Genomic DNA, 23,489 nt, shown 5'->3' on the forward strand with positions numbered 1-23,489 from the left:
ATCCCCCGGTGCTACCCCTCCAGCGCCCCGTGCAGGGACTCCTCCCACCGGCCCCGGGTGCTCCCAGGCCCGCCCGGTGGGAGCCCGGCACTCCCCCAGCCTTTGGGACCCCCCCCAACCGCAGCCCCTGCAAGGCTCCAGCCCCACATCCCAACCGCGGGGGTTCCTCTGAAACAGCAGAGCAAAACCAGTGGAGCAGGCGGACTCTCTTGGAAGACCAAGAGAGTAGAACAACTCTTTAATAAATTAGCAAAATAAACAGCATTTATATATATTTTTATATTCCATTGCTGCATCTCCATGGATCACAGGAGTTAAACCAGTGTTGATTCCCAAGTCCCACGGCAACTGATCCAGAGGCCTCAGTTCAGGTAGACCCAAGGCAATGCTCAGCCTTGTGGTACTTAAAAACCTTAAACCACTGAGAAATAAAACAGCTTTTTTGTAAGCTTGAGACACAGCTCCCAAGGGGCAAAGTGAATTACTGGGTGATTTCACCTGGCTGGCTCCAGGCAGAAGTGATTAAAAAGATACTGATCCAATTTTTTTCCCTGTTAAGAAAAAAAAGTGTTCTTCCACCCCACAGGGAAGAGGAGGAAGGAGCAGATCTATTGCATGGAAGGATTATCAGTTTAACAATAAACCAGATTGATTTGCAGGGTTCACGTCTCTGATTGTTGTGACGGTGGAACCGATGGAGCATTTAGATCACACATCAGCTGATTGTGAACAGGGCCAGCCCCCGACCCAGGGGTCCCTCAGTCCTCATCCCGGACGTACTGTCCAGCCTCCCAGCGCTGGGCCATGGCGCTCTTGTGGCGAAACACTCGGGTGCTTTCCACCACCTGCAAAGACCAGCACGTGCAGGATCTTTATACAAAACTTTCATAACGATCTGGTTTGCAGAACTGCCCCCCCAACCTCCCCCCCGCCAGCTCCCCAGTCTGCTCTGCCTGACTCAGCATCCACCCAAGTGGTGCCCGTGGTCTCAAGGGAGCCAGGACCATCCCATCCATCCCTGTCCATCCCACAGGATCTCCAGGAGTGAGGGGAGCTGGGGAATGCGGGAGGTGTCAGGGCAGCAGGAGCAGAGCCCCCGCATTTGTGAAGGGCTTTACCTCTGTGTTGACCTTGTCAATGGGTTCGATGCCTGCATACTGTGGAAAGAGGAAAACACGATTAGATAATGGCAGCCTGGCAGGGGAATATCCAATAGCGGCTGGATTTGGCTCCCAGCAGGAGCACAGGAGAGTTGGGAGAACAGTCCAGGCCAGGATCCCCCACAGGAGGAAGCTGCTGCTCCTCTCCAGTCCCACCCAGTGCTGGCAGCTCTGAACAGCAGGCGCTGTCTGGGGGGCTCATGTGGCCCCTTAATGGTGCCACCACCACTGGGTCTCCACCAAGCTGAGCAGCTGGATCTCAAACTCCAAGTGGGAGTCAGGAACAGCCACCTCCAGCCCCAGAGCCACCAGTCTTCCCCCGGGCTCAAGCCCCTCAAACACTTGGCACAAGCAGGGTGGGCATGTTCACCTTTCCATCCTCCTTCACCCTCCTCCTCCGCTCCTCGAAGGGGCTGGAACGCGACGAGTCAGGGGTGAGGGTCTCTGCACTGCCCTGGGAGGAACTGGTCACTCTCAGCGGGGTGAAGGATGAGATCAGCCCCAGGATCCCCGTCTGGTGTGAGGCAGGAGAGGAGGCAGGAGACCCAGACACTGAGTAGTTGCCACTGGCACCTGAGGCAGCTTTGAGAGAAAGAGTCAGGGGGTGAAGGACTTCAGTTCCACTCCCAGGGGGTGGAGACCCACAAGGAGTGTCAGGCACCTGCCCCAAACCTGCCTCCATGGCAGGTCCAGCCGGTTTGGTCATAGCCAGGACCCCATGCCTGGGCCCCAGCCAGGGACTGCAGGAACAAGGGGTAAAATGCATTAGCTGGGCCTTTCTAGCCCTGTTTGCTGCTGTAACATGACACAAACTCATCGAGGCCTGAGCAGATCTGGAATCCTGCAGAGCCTATCCTTCCTCAGCAGCAGTTCTGCTGACTCCAGCGTGCTGATATCAAATTCTCCCAGGACAACTTGCTACCAGCACACAGGAGTCCTTACAGCCATCCCACCAAATAATTTCTCTGCCGCTCTGTCCCTCTGCTCCCTTACCAGAGCTGTGCCGAGAGCGGGAGCCCTCCTGGGGAGCACCATTGCTGTAGGTGTCCATCAGCCGCCGCCGCTGCTCCTGGAGCTCCTCTTCCCTCTGCAAGTCACTCCGGATCTCCTCCTCAATCAGTGCCGATGTCTGGAGCTTCCATGTCCGCAGCCGGTACTGCTCCTCCCGGCCATCCTCCCTCTGCAGTGGGCTCTGTGTCCCCATGTCCTCCACGAAGGACACCTTGGGCTTCCAGAAGGAGAGGGATAAGTACTCTCTGGGCAGGACAGCAGTGCTGGCAGGGCTCGGGGTGGAGCCGGGAAGCTTTCCTCCCCAGGAATCCTCACTCCCCCATTTGCTGGTGCTGGTGGAAGTGTTCTGGGACACCAAGGGCTGCTCTCGGCTCCTCTCGCTGGCGGTGAAGCGCGGCTGGGACAGCTGGAAGTGAGCGATGCTCGCTGTGTAGCTGGGAATGCTTCTCCCAGCCCTGGTGTCTTCCACAGGGCTGGGGCTCGAGGGCTGCTCCACCACAAACTCTTTAACCCAGCTCCTCCTCTCCTCTGCCCGCTTCAGGGGGGTGGGCTTCTGTGGGGGGGCTTCCTCCTGCTCGAACACCCTCCTGCGCTCCTCCAGCTCCTGCTGTGTCCCCCTGTCATACATCCCCAGCAGCCTGCCCTGCCTCTTTAGATCTTCCTCACGCTTCGTTTCCTGTTCAATTTCCCTCTGGACGTAAAGGGAAGCGCGGCCTCTGTCCTTCCCTTTCCTGCCTGGGCCGGGAGACATGTGAATGTTGAGGACAGGCTTGGTCTGGATCTCCACCAGCTCACTGCTGGCAGTCAGCCGCTGGATTCCCCTTTCCTTCCAGAGGTTCTCCTCCCTTTCCATCGCCATGCGGATCTCCCGCTCGATGGGTGTCTCGTTGCTGACCCTCGTCTCCTTGCCCAGCCCATTGCTGCTGGCCCTCAGATCCGCACTGAAGGTCTCGTTGGAGGTGCTTCCATCGCTTGCATAGCCCGCAGCAGCTTCGTTATACATCTCACCCAAGCCAGAGTCCAGGTCTTCTCTGGACCATGTTTTGGTCAGGATGGACGTCTTCCCGATGGGATATGACCTTTCTGTGTGAGCCTTTCTGGGAGCATAGATCTCCTCTTTCTCGGGTGTCTTGTATAAGGACACACCATGAACCTGGTAAACGCTCTTGTCTGTCCTGCTCTGGCTTGATGCACCGCCACTGCCATAGCCTCTCGTAGCCCTCATGGCCATCTCAGGGCTGTACCACTCTTCCCTGGAGACTTTTGTCACCGACTCTGGCCTTGGGGACATGGCCTGCTGCCCTGGGCTGAAAAATGAGCCTGGGTTGGTCTTCTCCAGCATCAGGAACTGCTGCCGAGCCGCTGAGAAGTTAATCTGCTCTGTGTCAATATTCTCAGGGTCAACGGGCGTTACAGCCCTGCCTGGGGAAGTTTTGTCAAAGCAGATGGCAAAGCTGGTGGGGACACTGCCTGTGTGCCTGCCTTCACCTTGGCTGCCCACACCGGCGCTGATGGAGCTCAGCTCATCCACAGAGCTCCACCTCTCTGCGATGGTGGAGCTCTTCCTCATCACCTGGCTCCGGATGATCTCTTTCCTCTCATCTTCGAGCTCCCTGGCTTTCTCAGGTGAGATGTTGGGCGGAGGGACCCTGTACAGGTCTTGCTCGTCATCATCGTAGAGCTTCGAAGGCTTCCTCTCGCCCTTGTAAGCCCGGAGGTCATACAGGCTTCCTGATCTCACCACCTCTAGCTTGGACTCCCTGTCTGGGGACGGGGTCCAGACATCTCTTCCACCCTCCAGGAAATACGAGGGTGACTGGGACCTCCTCTTCCAGCTGTAGCCATTTTCCACCCTCCGGGTGCTGTGCTGAGTGGAGCCAAACACATCATCGTCGCTGCTGGCCCTCAGGTCTGCCAGCGAGTCGTGCCTGTGCGACGCCTGTGGGAGCTGGAACACAAGGTGCCTGGTGACTCTGTCCATCTCCTGGGAAGAGTCACCCCTGTGACAACCTTGTCCCAGACAGGGGCCACTGCTCAGCTTCGAGGTCACCCTCAGAGTCCCAGTTCAGCAGAGGCCAAGGGTCTGGACCTGGCTGGCCCTGCAAGCAAGAGGGGAGAACAGCCATTAAGAGCAGCAGGTTGAGATGCAGCCCCTCTCCCAGCCTGGTACCACTGTCCTCAGCGTGGGACAGAGACTGTCCCACCAGCCTGCCCCGTGTGGGGCAGGAGCAGCCAGAGCACAAAGCACCATTCCCAATAGGAACTGCCACGGAGCCCAGAAGCCCACCCCACCTCTGTTCCCCAGCCTGGCCAGGTTCTGAGGGAGCAGCCAAACCTGCCACAGGCAGTCAGTGCTGCACACCAAAGGCAGCAAGACCTCAGACAAGCTCCTGGTGACACCACATCCATCTGGGCACCGCTCTGGGCATGGACAGCCTGGGGCCTCTCCACGTGCACAGGCCAGGGAGGGACCTCCAGTCCCGGGCAGCACCGGCAGCGAGAGGCGGTGCCGGCACCTGGGCCACCCCTGCATGGAATATCTTCCATGTGCCATTTACAGAGAGAAGCCTCCAAATAGCCCAGCTCTAGAAACAGTGGGGTCATAAAAATGGTTTCATGGCTCATAAAACAAGGGGACTTTAACCCCCCTGGCACACAGGGCAGGAGCGAACAGCCCCAGCCTCGGGGTCAATCCTCCAGTGCTGGCTGGGCCAGAGCCGGCTGGAACAGCGGGTGCCAGACAGGGAGGGGCAGCACAGGTGGGTCCCCCATGAGACAGGAGCTGCCACCCCATCGCAGATGCCATCCCTGGCTCCAGAACTGGTGACACACTTGTCACCCACAGACAAGCTGGGTGTGCCTGGAGCCAGCACCACGTCCTGTGCCGCTATTTACCGAGGCTTAGCCACAGCTTTGCCGTCACCTGTCACTGCTCCTGGCTGGGCCCCTGTGAGCCCCAGCAGGTCAGGGTGTGTCACCACTGGGCTCCACTCACGGCCTCCTGGGGGCATGCAGCAAAACTGGAGCAAGGCCACGGTGACAGCAAGGGTGGCCCAGAGCCTGGGGGCCACGGTACTGGCAAGCACAGCTCAGGATGAGGCTCGCCCAGGTGGAGGCAAGTGTTCCCTGCATCTGGAGCATCCTGGCTCACCTCCAGGATGAGAGCATTCTGTGCGTGCCTCCTTCCCGCAGTAATTCTGGTGACTGAGCTTCCCCTACTCACCTCCAGCCCTCCCGGGATGCACCATCCTCCCACAAAGCAAGCGGGGCTGGGCCCCAGCCAGGAGCTTTTTAAACCTTTCCTGGGGCAGGAGCACGTGGGTCTCATTAGCTGGGACATCCTGGCCAGCCCCAGGCGATGCCTCACCGCTGGAACTGCTGCCCAGCCCTGTGCCCAGCCCCGCTGGCTCAGCCTCTCTGCCTGGAGCTGTACTCGCCTCAATTTACCCCTTAATTTCCCTGCTGTGATTCACTCTTGCTCTTTTATTGCCCCCAAAGACCTGGATACTGAAAACCATCTGTCCACACCTCTTACCATGTTCGGAGGGGACGAAGTCCCGGCTCGGAGGGGACCCCCTCACCGGGGAGCGCTGGCGGCCGGCACAGGAGGGGAGCAGGGACAGAGAAACCAGCTGGGTTCTTATCAGGGCTCCCGGCCGGCTCCACGCAAGCGGAACGGCCCCTCCCAGAGCTGCACCCAAAACATTCCACCTCCCTCAGCTCCATCCGGTGCTGTAGGACTGCGGGGGCTCGGGGGTCCCCTTCGGGACTTGCCTCCCCCCATGCTGGGCGGCCCCCGGACCAGCCAAGCACTGTGGGATGAGCTGGGCAGAGCGGATGACATTGCCAGTCTGGCCTGGGACCCCCACCATAAGGAGACACCTGGGGCACTTTCCAGGGTCCCCCCATCTTGGGGGTTCTGCACAGGGCTACAGAGCTGCAGTGCACCCACGCTGTGCCCACCCTGAGCCAAGGGCTGTCCCCAGACCGGCTGGGGATGCACACGAACACAGTGGCACGTGGCCAGTGTCCCTCTGCTGCCCACCCCAGCCAGCTCCAGCCCTCTGCACACCCTCGCTGCCACCATCCCTGCGAGGCCAGGGGGACACAGCGTCCCCCCAGTGCCTGGCGCTGCCCTCGCCCCCGACCACGCTGCACTTACTGTCCAGGGAGCTGTCAGGGCAGGGGTCCCCATGCTCCGGGAGGCCACACGGGACACCCAGCTGAGCTGTGTCTGCCGGGGTGTGGCCGGGGTGGGGTGTGGGGGCTGCAGGAGGGTGCCTGCAAGGCCCCGATAAGCTCAGCACCGGGGAGTTGTGGGGAATTCCAAGAACCACGTTTGGCTCAGTGCCCTGTCCCCAAATTCCTGTGCTGCCGTCACCCTGCTGCAGCTGGTCCCATGCCCGTGGCTCCCCCGACCCGTGGGACTCACTGATGGCCCGATGCACCAACGTGCCAACACAGCCATGTGCCAAGGCACCAGCGTGCCCGTGCCTCAATCCGGCACGGTGGCGTGGCCATGCAGCCGCAGACCTCGCTCCAGGCGCTTTCTGCCCCTCCATGAACGCAGCTATGGCACTGAAGCTTCAGCCTGGATGTCCGGCTCTCCCCCCACCCTGTTAGCCCCAGAGGAGGGGCATGGCAGAGGAGCCCTGAGTGACTGTGCCAGGAGCAGCCCGTGTTTGCACAGGCAGTGCCCTCGCTGCCACAGCAGCCCTGGCACCGCTGCCCCCAGCTCCTCACGGCAGGGCAGCTCCCTCCCTCCCTGTGCCTGCTCTGGATACCTCCGGCACCTGCCAGGATAAAGGCACAGCGTCCTTGGTGCCCTTGGTGCCTGGATCTGGCTGGATCCCAGTGGAGAGGGCGACATTGCCGGTGCCCAGAACTGCCCTCCCTCCCGGCACGGGGTGTCACAGCCGAGCGGGCGATGCCGTGCCAGGACGCTCAGCCCTGCGCCGGTGCCTGGGGTGGGACATCCCCATCCTCATCCTCCCTCCCCCACTGAAGCCCACTCCTGCCAGGAAGCCCTTCCCGGTCCCGCTGCTGCCTGAGCACGGCACTGGTGTCAGACAGACCCCAGTGGGTGCTGGGGGTCCCACTTACCCTCTGCGAGCCCCTTGGTGCCCCGGTTCCCGCTCGGGGCTGGCACTGGCTGGCCTGGGGACGCCGGTGCGCTGTAGCTGCCAGGCCGTTCTGCGTTTCCGGGCAGGTGAGCGGAGCCTGTTCTACCGTGGGGCTGAGCCAAAGTCCACAGGTGATGCCAAGGAGCCAGCAGCACTCCACACCCGCTGCAGGGCGTGTGCTGGCACCCAGACTGGCACCAGGAAGGGCTGAGGCCCCACTGCCCCAGGAGAGAACCCTGGAATCCTTGCCCTGGGCAGAAGCAAGACCTGCACCAGCCTGGGGATGGACAGACTCACGGCCACGTGGTGATGGGACTTTGGGGCATCCATGAAACCAGGCTGCCATGTCCCCTTTAGCTGGGCAGCATTCCCCCTCGTCCCTTCCTCCCGGTGTCCTAGGTGCCACACAGCCCTTCCTCCCCTCATCCTCTGCCCATCAATGACGGGACAGCAGAGCCCATCCCTAACATCCCCATCCCAAACCTTCCATCCCGTCCTCCCAGGATCCCCAGCCCCAGTCTCCTCCCACCCATCGGTGGCTCCAGGCTGGTTGTTCACACAGTTTATTTGCTCGGTTTGGGTGTTTTACAAACAACGGGGTGGAGGGAGGAGGGGGGGAATGGGATGGGGAAGGGAATTCAAACGGCTTCGGCACAAGTGAAAAGCTCAGGGGCACGGGAAGTGCACTTCAGCAGAGCCGGGCGGGGACAGGGGGGCTCTGGGATGGGGTGGGGACGATGCCGGGCCCACCGCCCACTCCTCTCACACCGCAGCCCCGGCCCGGGGGGCTGGTCCTGCTCCCCACCGCCCCAGGGGCCGGAGTGGGCTGGGGGTCAAAGCCAACCGAGGGCAGGGGGTGCCGAGGGCAGGAGGGAGCCCCAGTTTGGGGCCGGGGGGATTGCAGGGCCCAGGGTGGGAGGGGGTGGGTGGTGTTGGCCCCTGACGTGGGGTGGCAAGAGGTGACATTTCCCCCAGGATTATGGGGACAGAGGCCCTGTGGCACCCAGCCCGTGCCCTGCTCTGCAGCAATGGGGCTCCAGCGATGCCCAACAGTGGATGGGGCAGGAGAGGCCCCCCTTCCCCAGCCCGGCATTGTGACTCTACTGGGGGCAAACTGCAGCCTGGGTGGGAACTGGGGGACAACTGGGATGTCATGGGGACAGGAGGGTGTCACTGCTCACACAAGGGGAATGTGGGGGAAGGAAGGCCCATCCTTGGGGGAGCTGAGCCCCATCCTTCGCTGCTCAACCACCGGTGTCCTGGTGGGCTGTGTGGATGCTGCTCCACACACGTTTTGGGGGATCCCTGGGGATTTTCCCAGCCTCACAGCAGAAGGAACCCTCTTACACCTGCACAAGGATCCCTCGCTGGTGGCTGCACCCTGCCCAAAGCTCCTGGACAAGTATCTGGGCACTGCCAGCCCAGCTGCTGCAGCTCAGGGGCAGCTGATGTGAGCACTGGGGACCAAAAACCATGGGGGCCCCCCCTGCCTGCCCCAGCTGGTCTCAGTGGGGAGAAAACGCTGGTGCTGGTGGTGAAATCCCCACTGAAGGACTGGGGTGCAGGGTGGGGCAGCAGGGAGGCAGCTGTGGGACACCAGACCCCTGGCAGCTCCCAGTGCCAATACTGGGGTGAACTGGGCTGCCGCACTCCCCTGGAGGACCCCAGAACGTGGCTCTGCAAAGCTGCTGCTGCTGAGTGGCAGAGGCAGGAAGGGGACAGGATGCTGGCCCACACGAGGAAACACAGGACCCCCACGCCCCACTCCTGCCCCACAAGGCTGGCCCCCCCCAGGCTCCCCTTCCCTGGCTGGCATTGCCCCAAGAGGACACGAGCCCTGGCCACAGCACAGTTCAGCCCCCTTGGCTGGCAGAGCCCAGTGGCACCGGCCGGCAGCCGAGACAGAGGAGTGGCTGTCACTGCCAGCACCAGGGTGAGGGGCTCCAACACGTGGAGCTGAGCCCAGGAGGAGCAGAGCAGGCCTGGGGACAGGCTGGGTTGACCCTGCAGGAGCCCCACGTGGCCCCAGCCATCACCACAGCCGAGTCTCGGGCAGGGGACGCTGCCCTCGATGCCCTGCCCTTGCCTGGACACGCTCTGTCCTTGAGGGCTTGGGGAGCCCGGGACCACAGGGATGAGGACGTGAGATGGAGCAGAGATATCCATGGGCAGCCAGTGGGGAACAGACCAGGCCTTTCCCTGCTGGAGAAGCGGATGATGGAGGCACAGAGGGAGGAGCTGGCACAGGGCTGGGTCCGATGCCCACCGTGGGCTGGGCCAAGAGCGGGTCCCGCTGGTGGGGGCTCCCGGGGAGTCATCTACGGACACAGTGTCGTCCTCCGATCCCCTGCCCGGCGGCTCCATCCTCCGACGGCGGGTGGGACGATGTCGGTGACGGAGGGAAAGGCCCCGGTGCCGGTGGCAGGTGGGGATGAGGCCGGGCTGTGGTGGGGTGGGCGCACTGTGGGGCGAGGGGGGTCACTAATAAATACCACAGGCAGCGCTGGTGGGGGGCGGCACGGGGCTGGCATCGGGCAGATGGGGCGAGCGTTGCCACGGCCACTGCTCGCTGCTGCCCGCTGCGGCCCCATTGGCACCATGTTGGATCTCCCCGGTTCTGCAGGAAGAGGGTCTGTGTCCGGAGGGGGGGAAGCCCGGTGTGCCGGGCCTGGCGAGCAGGGGCCGGGGCGGAGGGGGCTCGGCGGGGGCTCACATCACCGTGCAGCACTTGCAGCGCTGCTTCTTCACGTCTGTCTCCTGCTCGGCCTCCTTGGCGTCTGTGGCGTTGGCACCCGGCTTCTGCCCGCCCGCGCCCTCCTCGCCCAGCGGCTGGGCGGCCGCCGGCTCCAGCGCGGTGCCGTTGGGTGGTGTGTGGTCCTTGTGTGCCGGCTCCGGCTTGTTCTCGGCATCCTCAATCACCACCAGCTCTGCCTTGATGGTGCCCTCCAGCCCCAGCACCTTCTTGGTCTCGTTCTCATCCTCCACGTTCTGGTAGCCCATGAAGATCATGGTGACGGGCTGCTCCTGGCTGGGCTCCGTGCCCTCGCCTGGCGGCACCTTCGCTTGCAGCCCCGTGATCTCCCGCCGCGGCGTCGGCTTCTGGCTGCCCGGGGCGCTGCCGCCCCCCTTGCCAGCCTTGGCTGGGGTCTGGCGCCCGCCAGCTTCACTCAGGGTGGCCTCGTCTGCCTTGTGCAGGAGCTCGTCGACCTCGGAGGAGCTGAGGGGGTGGGCCCCGTTCTGCAGGGCCCCGTCCTCGGCACTCACCGCATGCACCACTGTGGGGACAAGAGGAGGGAGGGTGAGGGCGTTTGGGATGAGGGCACAAAGACAAAAACACCTGACAAAGCTCTTGCTGGCGTGACCCGCTCAGCCCTGGCTCCTGTGTGGTCGGGGAGCAGCCCCTTCCCCTCTCCAAAGGTCCTGCCACTGAGGCTGGGACTCCCACGGCATCCCAACCCTCCCCTCAGCAGAGCTGCTGCCAGACCCTCATCACCTGGCTCCTGCCCGACAGCAGCCAGGGAAACCGAAATAAAAGCCCAATGGAAGGAGCTGTTCCCAAAGCCTCGGGCTCAGCGAGCCCTGCGGGAGCCGCGGCTGTTTGCCAGGCCACCGACAGCCAGCCAAGCTGCCCGTGGCGGGACGGTGTCTGCTGGCGCCCGGCTCTGCCGGGGCTGACGTGACGCTTTGCAGCGAGTCACCGCTGCCACCTCTGAGACCCCAGCGATGCTCGGCGGCTGCTGCCCCGCTGATTTCCCCACCGCCTCCTGCCACATTCAGCAGGACCATTGCAGCTGGTGGCGCTGTGCCCGGGGGAGGTTCTCCCACCCCGGCGTGCTGTGCACGGAGGCAGAGATGTGCGTCACGGCCGGAGCGGCCAAGGGCTTGTTGCGTTTTCCACTTGACCTGGGGCATGACGTGATGGTCAGTGCACCTGCCTCAGTGGGCAGTGAGTGAGGGACAGTGCCCAGCCTGGTAGGGTCAGCACAGCCATGGCCACACAGAGGAGGTTGAATGGGAGCTCTGTGTTTTCTTTGACGAGGAGGTCGGTCCACTCAGCCACCACAGTTCCCAGTAACACACCCCACTTCCACGGTCCTTGCCACCACAACGGTCCCTTGGGTTTCAGGAGGCCCTCTGGAGCAGGTTCCCAGATGTTCCCAAAGGCAGGAGCTGCAGACAGGGACCAGTCCCTAGTGCTGCACTTCTACCACACCCATCAGCCACACTCCCCGCTGCCAGCCTGTGGGACAGGCCAACACGGTGCTAGTGCATGTTCCCTGCCCATGGGAAAGGCTCCTGAGTCCTGGACACAACAGATCCTCTTCTCTGCTCTCCAGCAGTGCAGGGTCACGACGTGCAGACCAGGCTGACCCATCCACACTACGCTGCCACGACGATCCTGTGATCCACTGGACTGGCGTTGGTGAGGGATTGCCCTCACAGAGCTGGCAAAGCTGTCAGGAGCAGCCCCTGCACTTCCTCACCCTGCTGGGTGCCCGCTGGATGTTCGGGTGGCCGCTCCCTTGTCCCCTGCCACTGGCGTGGGCTGGCCCGTACCTTTCAGCTCATCCTCGTACACTTTGACCCCCTGCAGACAGTGGTTCTGGGGGAGCATGGTGGTGCTGGACAGGACCTTGGTCTCCCCAGTCACTCTGTCCTTCTCCACTGTGATCTCCACCGAGTACATGGCTGGGACACAGAGAGGACAGCGCACGTTACGGTGGCCCTGGCCCTCCCCATCCCTTGCTCTGCGGCTGGCGGCGGGACGGCGCGTGGCGGTAGCGCTGTGGTGCTCAGCAGGGCTCAGCAGGGCTCAGTGGTGCTCAGCAGGGCTCAGCAGGGCTCAGCGGTGTTCAGCAGGGCTCAGCAGTGTTAGCAAGGCAGCGAGGAGCGGTGAATGGCAGAGGCAGGTGTGACACCCCTGGCACATCCCTCCTCCCAGGACCTGTGTCCATCCTGGTGCTGCTGGCATCACCTTACCTCCATGGCTGCTGTGGTTCTTGGGCTGAGCCATGTCCATCTGTCCAGCCAGTGGGCAGTGCTGGCCGTGGGGCCTGGGTTGGGAGCCAGGCTCATGCTCAAGGAGGTTCAACCCCCACTGAAGGTGCTGGTGCTGGCCCCTCTGCCCCCATGGGATGGGTGATTCTTGGCATCTCTCCACTCCCAGCCAGTTCCAGCCAGCAGCAGGGTCCCCTCAGCCCTGTGCATGGTGCTTAGCTCCAAACATCCCAAGGCGGGCTCTGCCCCATGCTGGTGCCGTGGTCAGGTCTGAGCCACTGAGCCCCAAACCAGAGCAAACCCCTCCAGCAGCAGAGCTGGCTGCAGCCCCCCAGCTCAGGCAGCCTGGTCCCGTGTGCCCCATAGCTCCTGCGGCTGGCACTCTGCCGCCTCGCCCCTGCGCAGAGAAGCTGCAAACAGAGCAGGAAGGATGAAACCGGAGCAGAGACATGGAACAGGGCTGAGGCAGAGGGGCCCTGAGCCACGAACCAACCGTGGGGCGGAAGCAAAACCAAAGGCTGTGATTGCAATGACGGATATTCTCTGCCCTGGGCTTGGAAAGGCATCGAGCGGCACGGCGGGGAGCGGCTGCGGTGGCAGCGAGCCGAGGGCGGTGCGGAGGGGAGGGGGAAGCAGTCTGGAAGGAGCGCTCCTCCCAGGGCAGTGGGCACCTACCCGCCTTCATCATGTCACTGCCTTCCACTGCCTTCATGGGGCTGCTGGAGACCCTCTTGTCGGCTGGAGGTGGAGAGACGACCGCCTGAGCCCCAACGATCGCCTGGTGTACCCATGGGTCAGGCCCCGGGGAGGGCAGTGTGTCCCCCCATGGCTGGCACCTGGGACGGGCTCCCCCGCCACAGGGCACCACTGCCCGAGAGGGGACGTGGGGACAGGGCTCTTGTCTGACTCTGCCCACCCATCTGGCACCAGCCTCAGGGCAGCAGGAGGGGATGGTTGGTGCTGAGCCACGGCTGAGGGGGATCAGGATTCACCTACCCTTAACTGTGCCCAGGGGACTCTGCAAAACAGAAGGGAGAGGTTATAGGAGCTTCCAGGACCCACCACCCAGCCATCCCCACCAGGGACCCCGAGCCCACTGCTGGCAGCTGTGCCCACCTTCTGCGCATTGGGGACAGCCTCAGCCTTCTCCTCCTTGGCTGCTGCCTCTGCCAGGTTCTCCTTGGTCGAAGTCACCGAGCTGCTGCTCTCCAGCGTCTCCAGCTCCTTCTCCAGCCTGCAGGGAGAGTCGGGGCTGAGAAGCTGAGAGTGTGGGACAGGTAACTGTGCTGCAGGCAACCACAGCAGACCTGTGAACAAGGGCCACCAACACAGTGCAGGGGAGAGGGGAGACACAAATTGTCCCCTGGGCTTACAAGGGGACACAAGGTGCAGACAGACTCTGGCATGGCTGTCACTGTCCCTTTACATGGGAAAAGCCAAAGGGTTCAGCACTGAGTGGATGGCAGAGACGCCGCCATGGGCACTGGGCAGGGGGGCCGACACCTTGGTGGCCAGAGCAAGGCTGCTCCATCCATCATCATCGTTCTGCTCCTCCAAACCTGGCTGAGCTTTCCACGAGGCTAACCTCCTGTTGTCAGCCACCAGCCTGGCAGCACAGCCCCTCTGGGATGTAGCAGAGGTCCAGGGTGTCCCCACGGGCGGCAGCTGCCCCCGGCAGAGCTCCCCCGGGCTGCTCGCACGGCGCCCGCGGAGGAATGCACCGCGCCATTAGCCGGACACAAAGGCCCCTTCGTGCCTGACCCCTCTCTGCACCGATGCTCGGTAATTAGCGGCACCACGGTGACTGATTGCATTCCTGCTGCGCTGCCGGGACACCTCCGGGCCCCCGCCTGCGGCTGCCCGGGGACAAGGGAGCTGGGCAGGGGCTGAGCCATCTCCCTTCTCAACCCCCCGCCCCTTCCCAAAGGCTGGGCCACCACGATGAGGACGGAGGTCTGTGGGAGGCAGCAGCCTGCCCTCAAGGGTGCTGGACACCGAGCAGCCCCTCGGGATCCCAGCCCGGGACCCCCTCCCCCGTGGCTCTCACCGACACTGACACAGCTGGGGATGACCGGAGGGGCTGCAGGGCTGGACAGGCTCTGGGGCTGGCTACAGCCCCGGCACAAAAGCTGGCAAGAATCCAGCCAGGGTTCAGGGTGAGCCCCAAAACATCTCCAAGCTCAGTGTACTCTGCCTTGCCCCAGCACATGGGATCCAGCTGAATCGCAGCACCCACCTGCCCAGGGGTCTCTGGAGGGACGTGGGTGCTCTCTAACTGCACCCCAATATCTGACTCACGCTGGCCCCGTTACCTCTGGATGGTTTCCTCCAGCTCCTTGGTCTTCACCTCATCCTCCTGCATCTGTTTCTTCATGGCCTCTTCCTCCTCGGAGGCAGAAGCCGGGGCCCCCTCCAGGAGCCATCTCTCCCGCAGAGCCTTGGACTGGGGAGCAGAAAGGGGTCACGGTCCTGCTCTCCCCCAGCCGGGGGCTCCCCGGGGCAGAGGCAGCCTGGGGGTCGCGGGGGATCCTCACCTTGAGATGCTGCAGCTGCCGCCTGTCATCCTCGAGCTGCCGCCTTTTGTTCTCGATCTCCGTCTGACGCTTCCGCTTCTCCTGGAGGGACGGGAGCGGCGGAACGGGGGTCGGCACGGGGAGGGGGTGGGCGCCGGGCATCGCCGGGCAGGGAGGAGCGGGGCCAAGGGGCTGCCCTCGGGGACAAGGGAGTGTGGGACCAGCCTTGGCAACACCCCACAGCAAGCCCGGTATCACATCCATGCCCTCTCTGGGGCAAACTGAGGCGTTGAGGGTGTAGAGAAATTGGGGCAGAGCCTGGGCTCTGTTCACCATCTCAAAATGTCACCTTCCCCTCGGCCGGCCCCACTGAGCGAGCTGCCAGCGCGGGGGAAACAGCCCCCGTTCGTCCCCCCCTCCCCGCCACCCGTCCTGGGGCTGCTCCAGATCATTTCAGCAGAGTCAGACCCAGCCCGGACGCGTCACCCGGCGCTCTCTCCTCTGGTCCAGAACAATTTGCCCTTTGTGCGGCAGAGATCGGCCGCTTGCCGGCTGGGCTGGGCTGGGCTGGGCTGGGCAGCGGTGGGTTCAAGCAGCCCCGTGCCCTGCTCTGCGCTGGGTTTGCTCAGCGGGGCCCCCAACCGCTCGCTAATTAATGTAATTACTAGTGCTCACGACGGGCATGGCTGGAGAGCACCGTCCTCAGCCCTTCCTGGGGAAGGGGGGAGGAGGGAATCATCACTCATTTTCCTCACTTGGGGCTCGTCAAGGCGCCGCTTCGTTAATTAAACCTCCCAGCTGCCTGTTGCTTGCTCTGTCCCCGTTTCAACGGTGCCGCTAAGCCATGCTGGCTCTGACACCCCAGGAAGAGCCCCCACAGGACACACTGGCATGGGCCATTCCTAGTCCTCGTTCAGCTGCTGGAGACCCCTGGTTTGTGGCTGAGCACCTGCACCAGCTCTCCTGCACCTGCACTCTCCTCCCCGCTGGTGCCTGCCCCGTGTGCTGCAGGTGATGAGCTGGGGCCGGGGGGCCGGGGCAGGGACTCACCGCGATGGCCTGCAGCCTCTCCTGCTGAAGGGTGCTGGCCTCCACGACCCTGCAGAGAGCAGAAAGCAGCTGTGAGGAGTGACACCAGTGGCAGGTGACTGGGTCAGCGTGCAACCAGCAAAGCAGACGCTGTAGTACACAGACAGACAAAGGCTGAGCCCTTCCCTTCTACCGGCTGTTTCCTCCCCACTATGCCGGAGCCAAGTACCCCTCGCTGCATGGCTCCTCCAGTCACCCCTGTCCTGCCCAAATCCCCCGGGACAGGCGCCTTGTCCAGCACCTGGAGGACTCATCTCATGCAGACCCGCTCCTGCCGTGGCGCAGATGGAAACCGTGACCACGGAGGGGCTGGAGCAGGACGCTCCCGGCCGCCCCTGCGTTCCAATCTGGCTCATGCTTTCCTTTCCAAGCTGGTTTCTTGGCTGCTGACACCTTTCCCGGACAGCGACCTTTCCGGGCTGTGCACACAGGCACATGTGCACAGACACACACACCACAGCAGGCTCTGCTCCTGACGGCCTCCGTGCTCCGGGCGCCTGCCTCTGCAGCACGGGCTGCCACAGCCGTGCCGGGGATGCTGCCGGCAGCAGCCGCCTCTCTGGCCTGGCACAGCTCTCCCAGGTGCTGCAAGGAGGGGTTATCCCCCATCCCCACAGCCACCTGCCCACCTACCCGCCTTCCAGTGTCCCCACGGTGCGGGGACCCGGGCCAGTCCTGCCGGCAGCGCGGCCCCCGGGGCCTGGAGAGAGCCCCCACGCCACGGAGCACCAGGTGCAGGTTCAGTGCTGGGAGCCGCAGCGGGGCTGGGGGGGCTGGCCAGGCCGGCTGGGACCAGGATGCTCCAGCGCCACAGGAGCCTCTGGCTGCTCGCCAGACGGTGCTAACGAAGTGCAGAGCCGTGGCAGTAATTAGGGTGGGAGGCACTGAGGTATTGTCAGGCGATGGATCATCTCCACTTTGCTTCCTAGAGCAAGGGACGGAGAGGCGGACTCCGTGCTCCCAGGCGGGGGAGTTTGCCGAAGATGGTTTTACACAAAGGGTGGGCTCAGGCTGCTGAGCCCCACACACGACACCCTGGGCTCTGACCTCACATGCCAGCCGTGTAAGTGCCCTCACACGGGCTCCCCACGGCCTTTCTCATTACTCAAACGGGCTCTGCAGGGTGAGAGGAGCTCCTGCCCCCACCTGCTCCCTCCTCGAAGCCAGCAATTATCTGGGAGCTGCTCAGAGCCACTGTCCTCCCCTCACCCCACACCCTGGGGATCCCTGCCGTGCTCAAAATCCAGGCCAGGAAAACAAACGGGGAAGGTGTCGCTTTTGTGGTGGTTATTTTCGTGCTGTTTACAGCGATGCTGTGAGTGTTTCACCGGCGCAGGCACACGGCACCAGTCCCGTGTGTCCCTCACCAGCCCCACAGATCCAGGACTGCCCATCATCATGGGCTCCCTCCCAGTCTGGGGCCATAGGTCCCCTCAGTCCAGCCCTTGGCACCCCACACTCACAGGGCGTTGAACTGGGCCCTGTTTCCCTCCTGGATCTTGCCCTGTTCGATGGATCCAAACTTTTACAGCATTCCTGAAACATTCTGTTCTGCTTTTCCTCCCTCCTCCATCCTCTTTATTTTCCATTATTTGCTAAAGTCTCCACATTCCCAGGTCAGACGCCAGGAATCTTCCTGGCCCAAGGAGAGACGCAAAACAGGCTGGGTGCCCCTGCTGCAATCTCTCAGCCTGCTTAGACCCTGCCCTGGGAGCTCTGATCCATCGAGGGGGGCTCGACTGGGACCCCCAGTCCCTGCCTGCTGGGGCCAGGTGCTGAGGTGGAGGCAGGGGGTCCCACACTCCCCAAAAGCCCCATCCTGCCTGTCATGACCTGTCTCTGGGGTCGGTGTGATGGGGCCCCGCTGCCGGCAGCCCTTGTGACTGATGAAGGCGATTCCCTGGCAATGGTTCCCTGGCAACAGTGCCATGGCAACAGCGCTACGGCAACGGGCGAGTGCCAAGGGGATGTGGGGGATACTCAAGGGGATGTGGGGGATACTCAAGGGGATGTGGGGGGATACTCGTGGCAATTGAGGGACCACTGGGCCCCCCCGGGGCTAAGGGATGCCCTCCCCAGGCCTGGCATCCTGGTGGCACTGGCGGCCCAAAGCTGTGGCATCACTGGGGCCTCCTTAGGGGTTCTGGTGCTCCCGATCCATCCTGGGTGCCAGGAAGGACAGCAAGGTGATCCTGGGGCCACCGAGCTCTTCGGGAACAACCAGGCCAGACAAGGAGCAGGGGAAAGGAGCAGGGACATGGGGGATGACACCCTGGGAGCTCCCAGCAGCAGTCCCCAGGCCCGTGCTGGACCCACACATGTGAGCACACACGAGCCCGCGCTCTGCCTTGGCTCTCCAGCTCTTTCCAGCCCTGCTGATGCTGCTGTTTCCCACCATCACAAGGGAAGCCCGTGACCTTTTGTCTCCTCCCGCCTGACATGAAACAATAATGTTTATTTGCCTTCCTCCGTTTTTTCCCCATTAGCTCATCCAAATGTGTGAAGAGCCGTTTCAAGCTGCTCCTCTGCTCCCCTGACCTCCCCTGCCTCCCCACCCACTCAGCTCCAAGCTGGGGGAAGGCAGGAGAGCGCCCTGCATGGGCACCAGCCCTGCACAGGCCCAGGGTGTGTGGTAAAGGCAGCAGTCGAGGGATCAGCACTGATTTCCAGCACCATTCCCAGGAGCCGGGCCCCTTGGCCGGGCCCGGAGTGACGCGGCCGTGGGGAGGCTGCAGAGCTCTGTCACAAAGCCATTAACAGCGGGGCCAGCATCGAACGCCCCCGATGGCAGGCGCGGGAGGGAAGGGAGGGGAGGGGAGGGGGCTGCAGCCGCCCGGGGGCCGCCATGCATCGACCACGAAGGCAAATGCATCAGCGGCTCTGGCAAGGATGGCCAGAAATCCGCGCGGCCACCGAGCCACGTGTCCGGCACAGGGTCGGGACCCTGCTCGGCTCCTGGTACGGGGGGGCTGCTCCTGCCCTGCCCCACGGTGTGGCTGCATCCTCCTGCTGCTGCTGCTGCATCACCCCAGTGCCCATCCCACTCCTTCCAGCTGCCTTCCCCACTGCCTTCCCCACTGCCTGCGCAGCCCCAGCCATCGCCGCTGCCCGGGGAGGGGACAGGGACAGAGGGAGGCGGGGGGAGGAGATGGCAGCCCCAGGCTCCCGAAAACGCAGATGCATTAGAGCAAGCGGAGCTGCCTGATTGATTCTTCGGGCTGAGACGTGGGCTGGGAGTGCCAGGAGAAAATGGATCCCATGAATATTTGATGAACGGAGGCTTGGGGAGGGAGTTTGATTGGAAAATTACAGATCTTTCAAACAATGGTTCAAGTGCCCTCCAAACACTTGGGTTTCCAGCTCCCTTCCAGTTAGACGAGCAAGTCTCCACCAGGAAACTCCCCCCACGATTCATGAATGAGAGTGGAGCTGGCCGCTCCCCACCCCCAGGAGCACCGGCTGGCCAGGACAGGCAGTCCTGGCACTGGCAGGATGTGGCACCTGTCTCTTGTCACCATCCCTGGGTTCCTGTTCTTGTGTGGCTGCGTGGCTTTCCCGCAGCAATGCCATGAACACAGGCACACATGATGTTCCAAGGAGCCAGCAGGAATGTGGATCCAGGCAGGGGCGCCCCTGTGAGCCACGGGGAGCTCAGTCCTCGGCGCCAAGCCCAGGGGCTGGGCCCAACCCACGTCCAGCCATGCTGTCAGGAAACACCTGTCTGCGGCAGGATCCAGCCGGCTCCTCTCCCTCCTCCAGGCTCATCCTTGCTCCTGTCTGGGACCTGGGGGCTGCTCAGGGCTGCTTGTCTCCGGATGCAGTAAAGAGACTCAGGAAACTGGGCTGTGCCTCCAGCCCCAGTCCTGGAGCCTCCACTCAACCCTGTCCCAGGGCACGGCACCTCCTCAGCTTTCCTGCGGCACCTCTGCTGCTGGAGCCCCGGCTCAGCTCCCAGCACAGCTCCTGGCACAGCTACAGCCACATGAACCCCCACCCCTCTGGGGAAAGGGGCTGTTTCTGGCCAGGAAGCAGGAACACCAACACCAGCGGCTTCCCAGGAAACCTGCTCCAGTTCCTCCCAGCAAGGCAGGTCCGGCCGAGAGGCCCCGTCATGCAGCTGAGCTCTGAACCCCAAGATCTGCCAGCCCAAAGCAGGGCTGGGTGCTGTTGTGGGGTCTGTGGTGGAGCTTTATGGCTCCTCTGGGACAGGGACAGGACAGACCCGACCCCTTCTGGTTCCTTGCACATGGCCAGGAGGCAGCGGGGTCTGGCCTGGGTTTCACTGCTCCCTGGATGCCAGAAGAGAACAAGGTCTTGAGTCCCTTCCCAAAGGACTCATGAGTTATTTCTCAGGCAGAAATCTCCCTCTTTCCCCTGGGTGCAACTGTCAGCTTTGGATCAGAGTGGGGAAGGCAGGACCAGGAGAGCCCTCACTCCAAGGAGACCCTCAAAGCCAAGGGGAGAGCAGCAACTGAGACAAACCAGCAGAGCAGCCAGATGTGAGATGCAGGATCTCCAGCTGCTCACGAGCACTGACAGCAGTGGGAGCAGAGGGCACAAGAGCAGCTCCAGTGGGACCAGCACAGCCTTTACCAGAGTTGGAAAGTTTCCGCCAAACCTCCCTGGGCACCAGTGGATTGTGGCAGCCAGGACCCTCCTCCAGCCACTGCCTGTGCCAAGGCAGAGCAGGAGCCAGGGCAAAGGCAGCAGTGCCCGTCCCAACACCCGTTGGCTGCCACAGAGCCAGGCCAACAGCAGGGCAGCACCTCGCCATGTCCCCAGCTGCCCTGGGACCCTCCTAATCCTCCAGCCCCGTGGCCAGGCTCTGAAACTGAGTGGCTGGAGGGGTCGTGTTGTTTTACTTTGTGGCTGTGCATCCCACCTGGGCTCGCTCACGGAGTTTCACTCAAAAGAAAGAGGCATTGGCAGGTCCAGTGTATGGAGCAGGCAGGGGAAACCCTTTGCACCCCTCCATGGGCTCTTTGGCCCTTGCTGGGAGGGTTGGTCCAGAGCAGGGTGAACGTGGAGCCCAGGGGCAGGAGCCACCATCCTGTCCACCATCCCCCACCTGAACCCAAGCAAGCCCCAGACGCCTCTGCCCCAGGAGAGCCCAGTCCAGCCCGGCAGCTCCTCACCCCCTCCCCAGGGCACGTCACACCCCTCGGCTCTGCCCTTCCCCTCGCTGCTGCCTTTTGGCAAATCACGCACGTTTTCCTCCCCAAAGAGGCTCTTTCCTGCAGGGACTGTGGCGCCGTGGAGCTGCCCTGGCCCTGCCTCTGGCCCCTTCAGCAACACGGGGAGCCACTCTGCCTCCCCAGTCCCGCAGCTGCTGCACCCCAATCTCCAAAACATCAGTTTTGGATGCCCCCAGCTCAGTTCCAGCCCCAAATCAGCCAGAGCCCACCATGGCCCCAGGACACCCCCACCCCACCCCTCGGCAGTGCCCCACGGCCTCTTGGGGCTGCCAGGTGGGAGACGGGCAGCGCTGAGAGGGACCTGTTGAGCACCCGTTGTCTCAGCAGCCGGTGGTCAGTGGATCAGTGCAAAGTGAGGTGCCCACGAGGAGCAGAGGGTGGCTGACCCCGAGCTGCCAGGGTACCCCAGGAACGGCCAAACCCAGGCTGGGGTGTTCACCATGGTGGGGACCAGAGCCACGGGAGGGAAGGAAAGGCCTGGATGAGACAGGGCCAGCGCTGGCTTCCAGCACCTCGAGCAGCCCCCCAGTCCTGTACCCTCCTGGCACCAGCTGCTGGTGTCCCTAAAACCAGCACAGGGGTAGGACAGTCCGTGGCCACAAGCCCCTAGTGGCCTCTGCCTGGTCCGTCCTTCCCCCACCCGCCCGGCTCCAAGCTCCCAGCGGCCAGGGCCCCGCCGCAGCCCACAAAGGATGAGGCCGGGGTCGGAGAGTGTCCGTCTGTCCAGACTTCTCCGGTGGGACCCGCTTCATGAGGATCCCCCTGCCACAGCCGGTTCTCTGGGCAGAGGCTGGGGGTGCAGTGTAGGGAGGGGTCCGCAGCTCTTCCCACCCACTCACCCCACCACACGCAGCAGCAACAACAGGTTCAAAACACAAAAATAAACGCCCTCCCCACCCCCCGCTTCCTGCACCGCTGCCAGCCCCGACACCCCCCGCACCCCCTGCACCCACACCGGGGCCCCCGCCGCTGCCCCCCGAGCCGGCCCTCCGGCACTCCACGGCTGGGCAGGGACCGGGGAGGGGCCGCACCTGCTGAGCGGCACCGGGGGGAAGGAGGCCCCGGAATGGGGGTCCCGAGCCCCAGAACCGAGGGGATGTGAGCTCCCGGTATTTGGGTCCTGAGCTCCAGTATCCGGCGGGATATGAGCCCCCAGTTTTGGGGTCACAAGACCTAGAGCGGGGGGGATGCGAGCCCCACCCCCGGTTTTGGGGTCCCAAGCTCCAGAATAGGGAGATACAAACCTCTGTTATTGCAGTCCTGAATCCCCAGAATCAGGGGGATGCGAGCCTCCGGTTTTGGGGTGCTGAGTGCCCAGGAGCAGGGGGATATGAGACCCCAGGTTCGGACTCCCCAGCCCCGGCATCGGGGGTGTACGAGCCCCCGGTACGAGCTCCGTGAGCCGGCGGAGCGAGCTTCCCTCAGCCCTGGTGCGGGGGTCCCGAGTCCCGGCCCCCGCTCCCCGCTCCCCCCCTCCCCGGTACTGCGGTCTCAGCCAGCGGGGCCCGGGGGGACCGCGGCCCGGTGCCGGGGTCCCGGCGCGGCTCCGGTACTCACTCCATGGTCCCGGCGGCGGCTCCGGCGGGGGCGGGGGGGCGGGGGAGCGGGCCCGGCGCCCGCCGGCGTCCCGGCTCTCAGGGCCCGGCGGGCGGCGGCATCCCCGGCGGGGCTGCGGGATGCGCAGGGATGTCGGGACCGCGCCGGTGCTCCCGCCTCCCTCCCGCACAGCTCCGTCTGCCGGGCGCGCCCCGCCACTGCCGCCGCCCATCATCCGGCCTCGGGGAGCGCCGGGGTTTCATCCGCTCCTGGGGGTCCCAGGTGGGTCCCGGCCCGCCACCGCCGCCACCCATCACCCGGTCTCGGAGGCCCCCGGAGCTGTGGCGGCTGCTGGGGGTCCCGAAGCGGGTCCTGGCTGTGCGGTGCCCGGCGCGGGGCGGGTTGGAGGGGTTGCGTTCACAGCCCCTGTCAGTGTGTAACCCCCTCCTGTGAATGCAGCCGCCCCGTCCTGCCCCACTCCAGGAAGCACCGACGCTTTGCTCCCCCTTTCCGCTGCCCCATTTCCCAACCCAACGGCCACAGTGGGCAAACTGCCACAGGAAGCCCCAAGCCACCCTCCGTTGGGAAATCTGCCCGCTGCCGGGCAGGAGCTCTGCGCTTGGCCCCAAAGCAAGCCTGGCTCTGCAGTGAGCGTCAACAGATGCCCCCACCCTCATGCTCCCCACCCCCTGCACCCCCTTTTGCATTCCAGATCGGTGCAGAACAGAGGGAGGAGGCTGCCCCTCTGCCCACAGCATCATCCCAGACCACTGGGGCTCTGGAGGGGCTGAAAGAGGCGTTGGATGGAGCACAGCACAGTCCCTGTGTCACCCACAGCAGCCCCGGCGACACTGTGGAGTGTGA

The 23,489-nt window shown here is 63.7% G+C and overlaps 2 protein-coding genes across 9 annotated transcripts; both read right to left on the reverse strand.

The window, feature by feature from the left end:
• Window positions 1-195: 195 nt before the first annotated feature.
• On the reverse strand, window positions 196-7,400 carry MISP (mitotic spindle positioning). 5 transcript variants are annotated; one of them, XM_088067609.1, is made up of 5 exons: window positions 7,275-7,400; window positions 2,154-4,270; window positions 1,531-1,742; window positions 1,119-1,157; window positions 196-845 (listed from the first exon to the last, which is right to left on the reverse strand). In XM_088067609.1, exons 2-5 carry the CDS (start codon window positions 4,150-4,152, stop codon window positions 759-761), a joined length of 2,337 nt encoding a protein of 778 aa, XP_087923735.1. In that variant the 5' UTR covers window positions 4,153-4,270; window positions 7,275-7,400; the 3' UTR covers window positions 196-758. The 5 variants fall into 5 exon arrangements, with proteins under 5 accessions (XP_087923735.1, XP_014115470.2, XP_005531255.2 ...); XM_014259995.2 differs by lacking the exon at window positions 7,275-7,400 and adding an exon at window positions 6,334-6,431; XM_005531198.3 differs by lacking the exon at window positions 7,275-7,400 and adding an exon at window positions 5,707-6,024.
• PALM (paralemmin) lies at window positions 7,352-22,706 on the reverse strand. 4 transcript variants are annotated; one of them, XM_005531283.3, is made up of 9 exons: window positions 22,647-22,706; window positions 15,856-15,904; window positions 14,827-14,907; window positions 14,605-14,735; window positions 13,409-13,526; window positions 13,289-13,310; window positions 12,968-13,030; window positions 11,852-11,983; window positions 7,352-10,569 (listed from the first exon to the last, which is right to left on the reverse strand). In XM_005531283.3, exons 1-9 carry the CDS (start codon window positions 22,649-22,651, stop codon window positions 10,004-10,006), a joined length of 1,167 nt encoding a protein of 388 aa, XP_005531340.1. In that variant the 5' UTR covers window positions 22,652-22,706; the 3' UTR covers window positions 7,352-10,003. The 4 variants fall into 4 exon arrangements, with proteins under 4 accessions (XP_005531340.1, XP_087923738.1, XP_087923740.1 ...); XM_088067612.1 differs by lacking the exon at window positions 11,852-11,983; XM_088067614.1 differs by lacking the exons at window positions 15,856-15,904; window positions 22,647-22,706 and adding an exon at window positions 15,274-15,833.
• Between the last annotated feature and the right edge of the window lie 783 nt (window positions 22,707-23,489).

Source organism: Pseudopodoces humilis, chromosome 28 (assembly GCF_049639895.1).
Source record: "Pseudopodoces humilis isolate 2021_Gansu_Grassland_sample_001 chromosome 28, ASM4963989v1, whole genome shotgun sequence".
NCBI lineage: Eukaryota > Metazoa > Chordata > Aves > Passeriformes > Paridae > Pseudopodoces > Pseudopodoces humilis.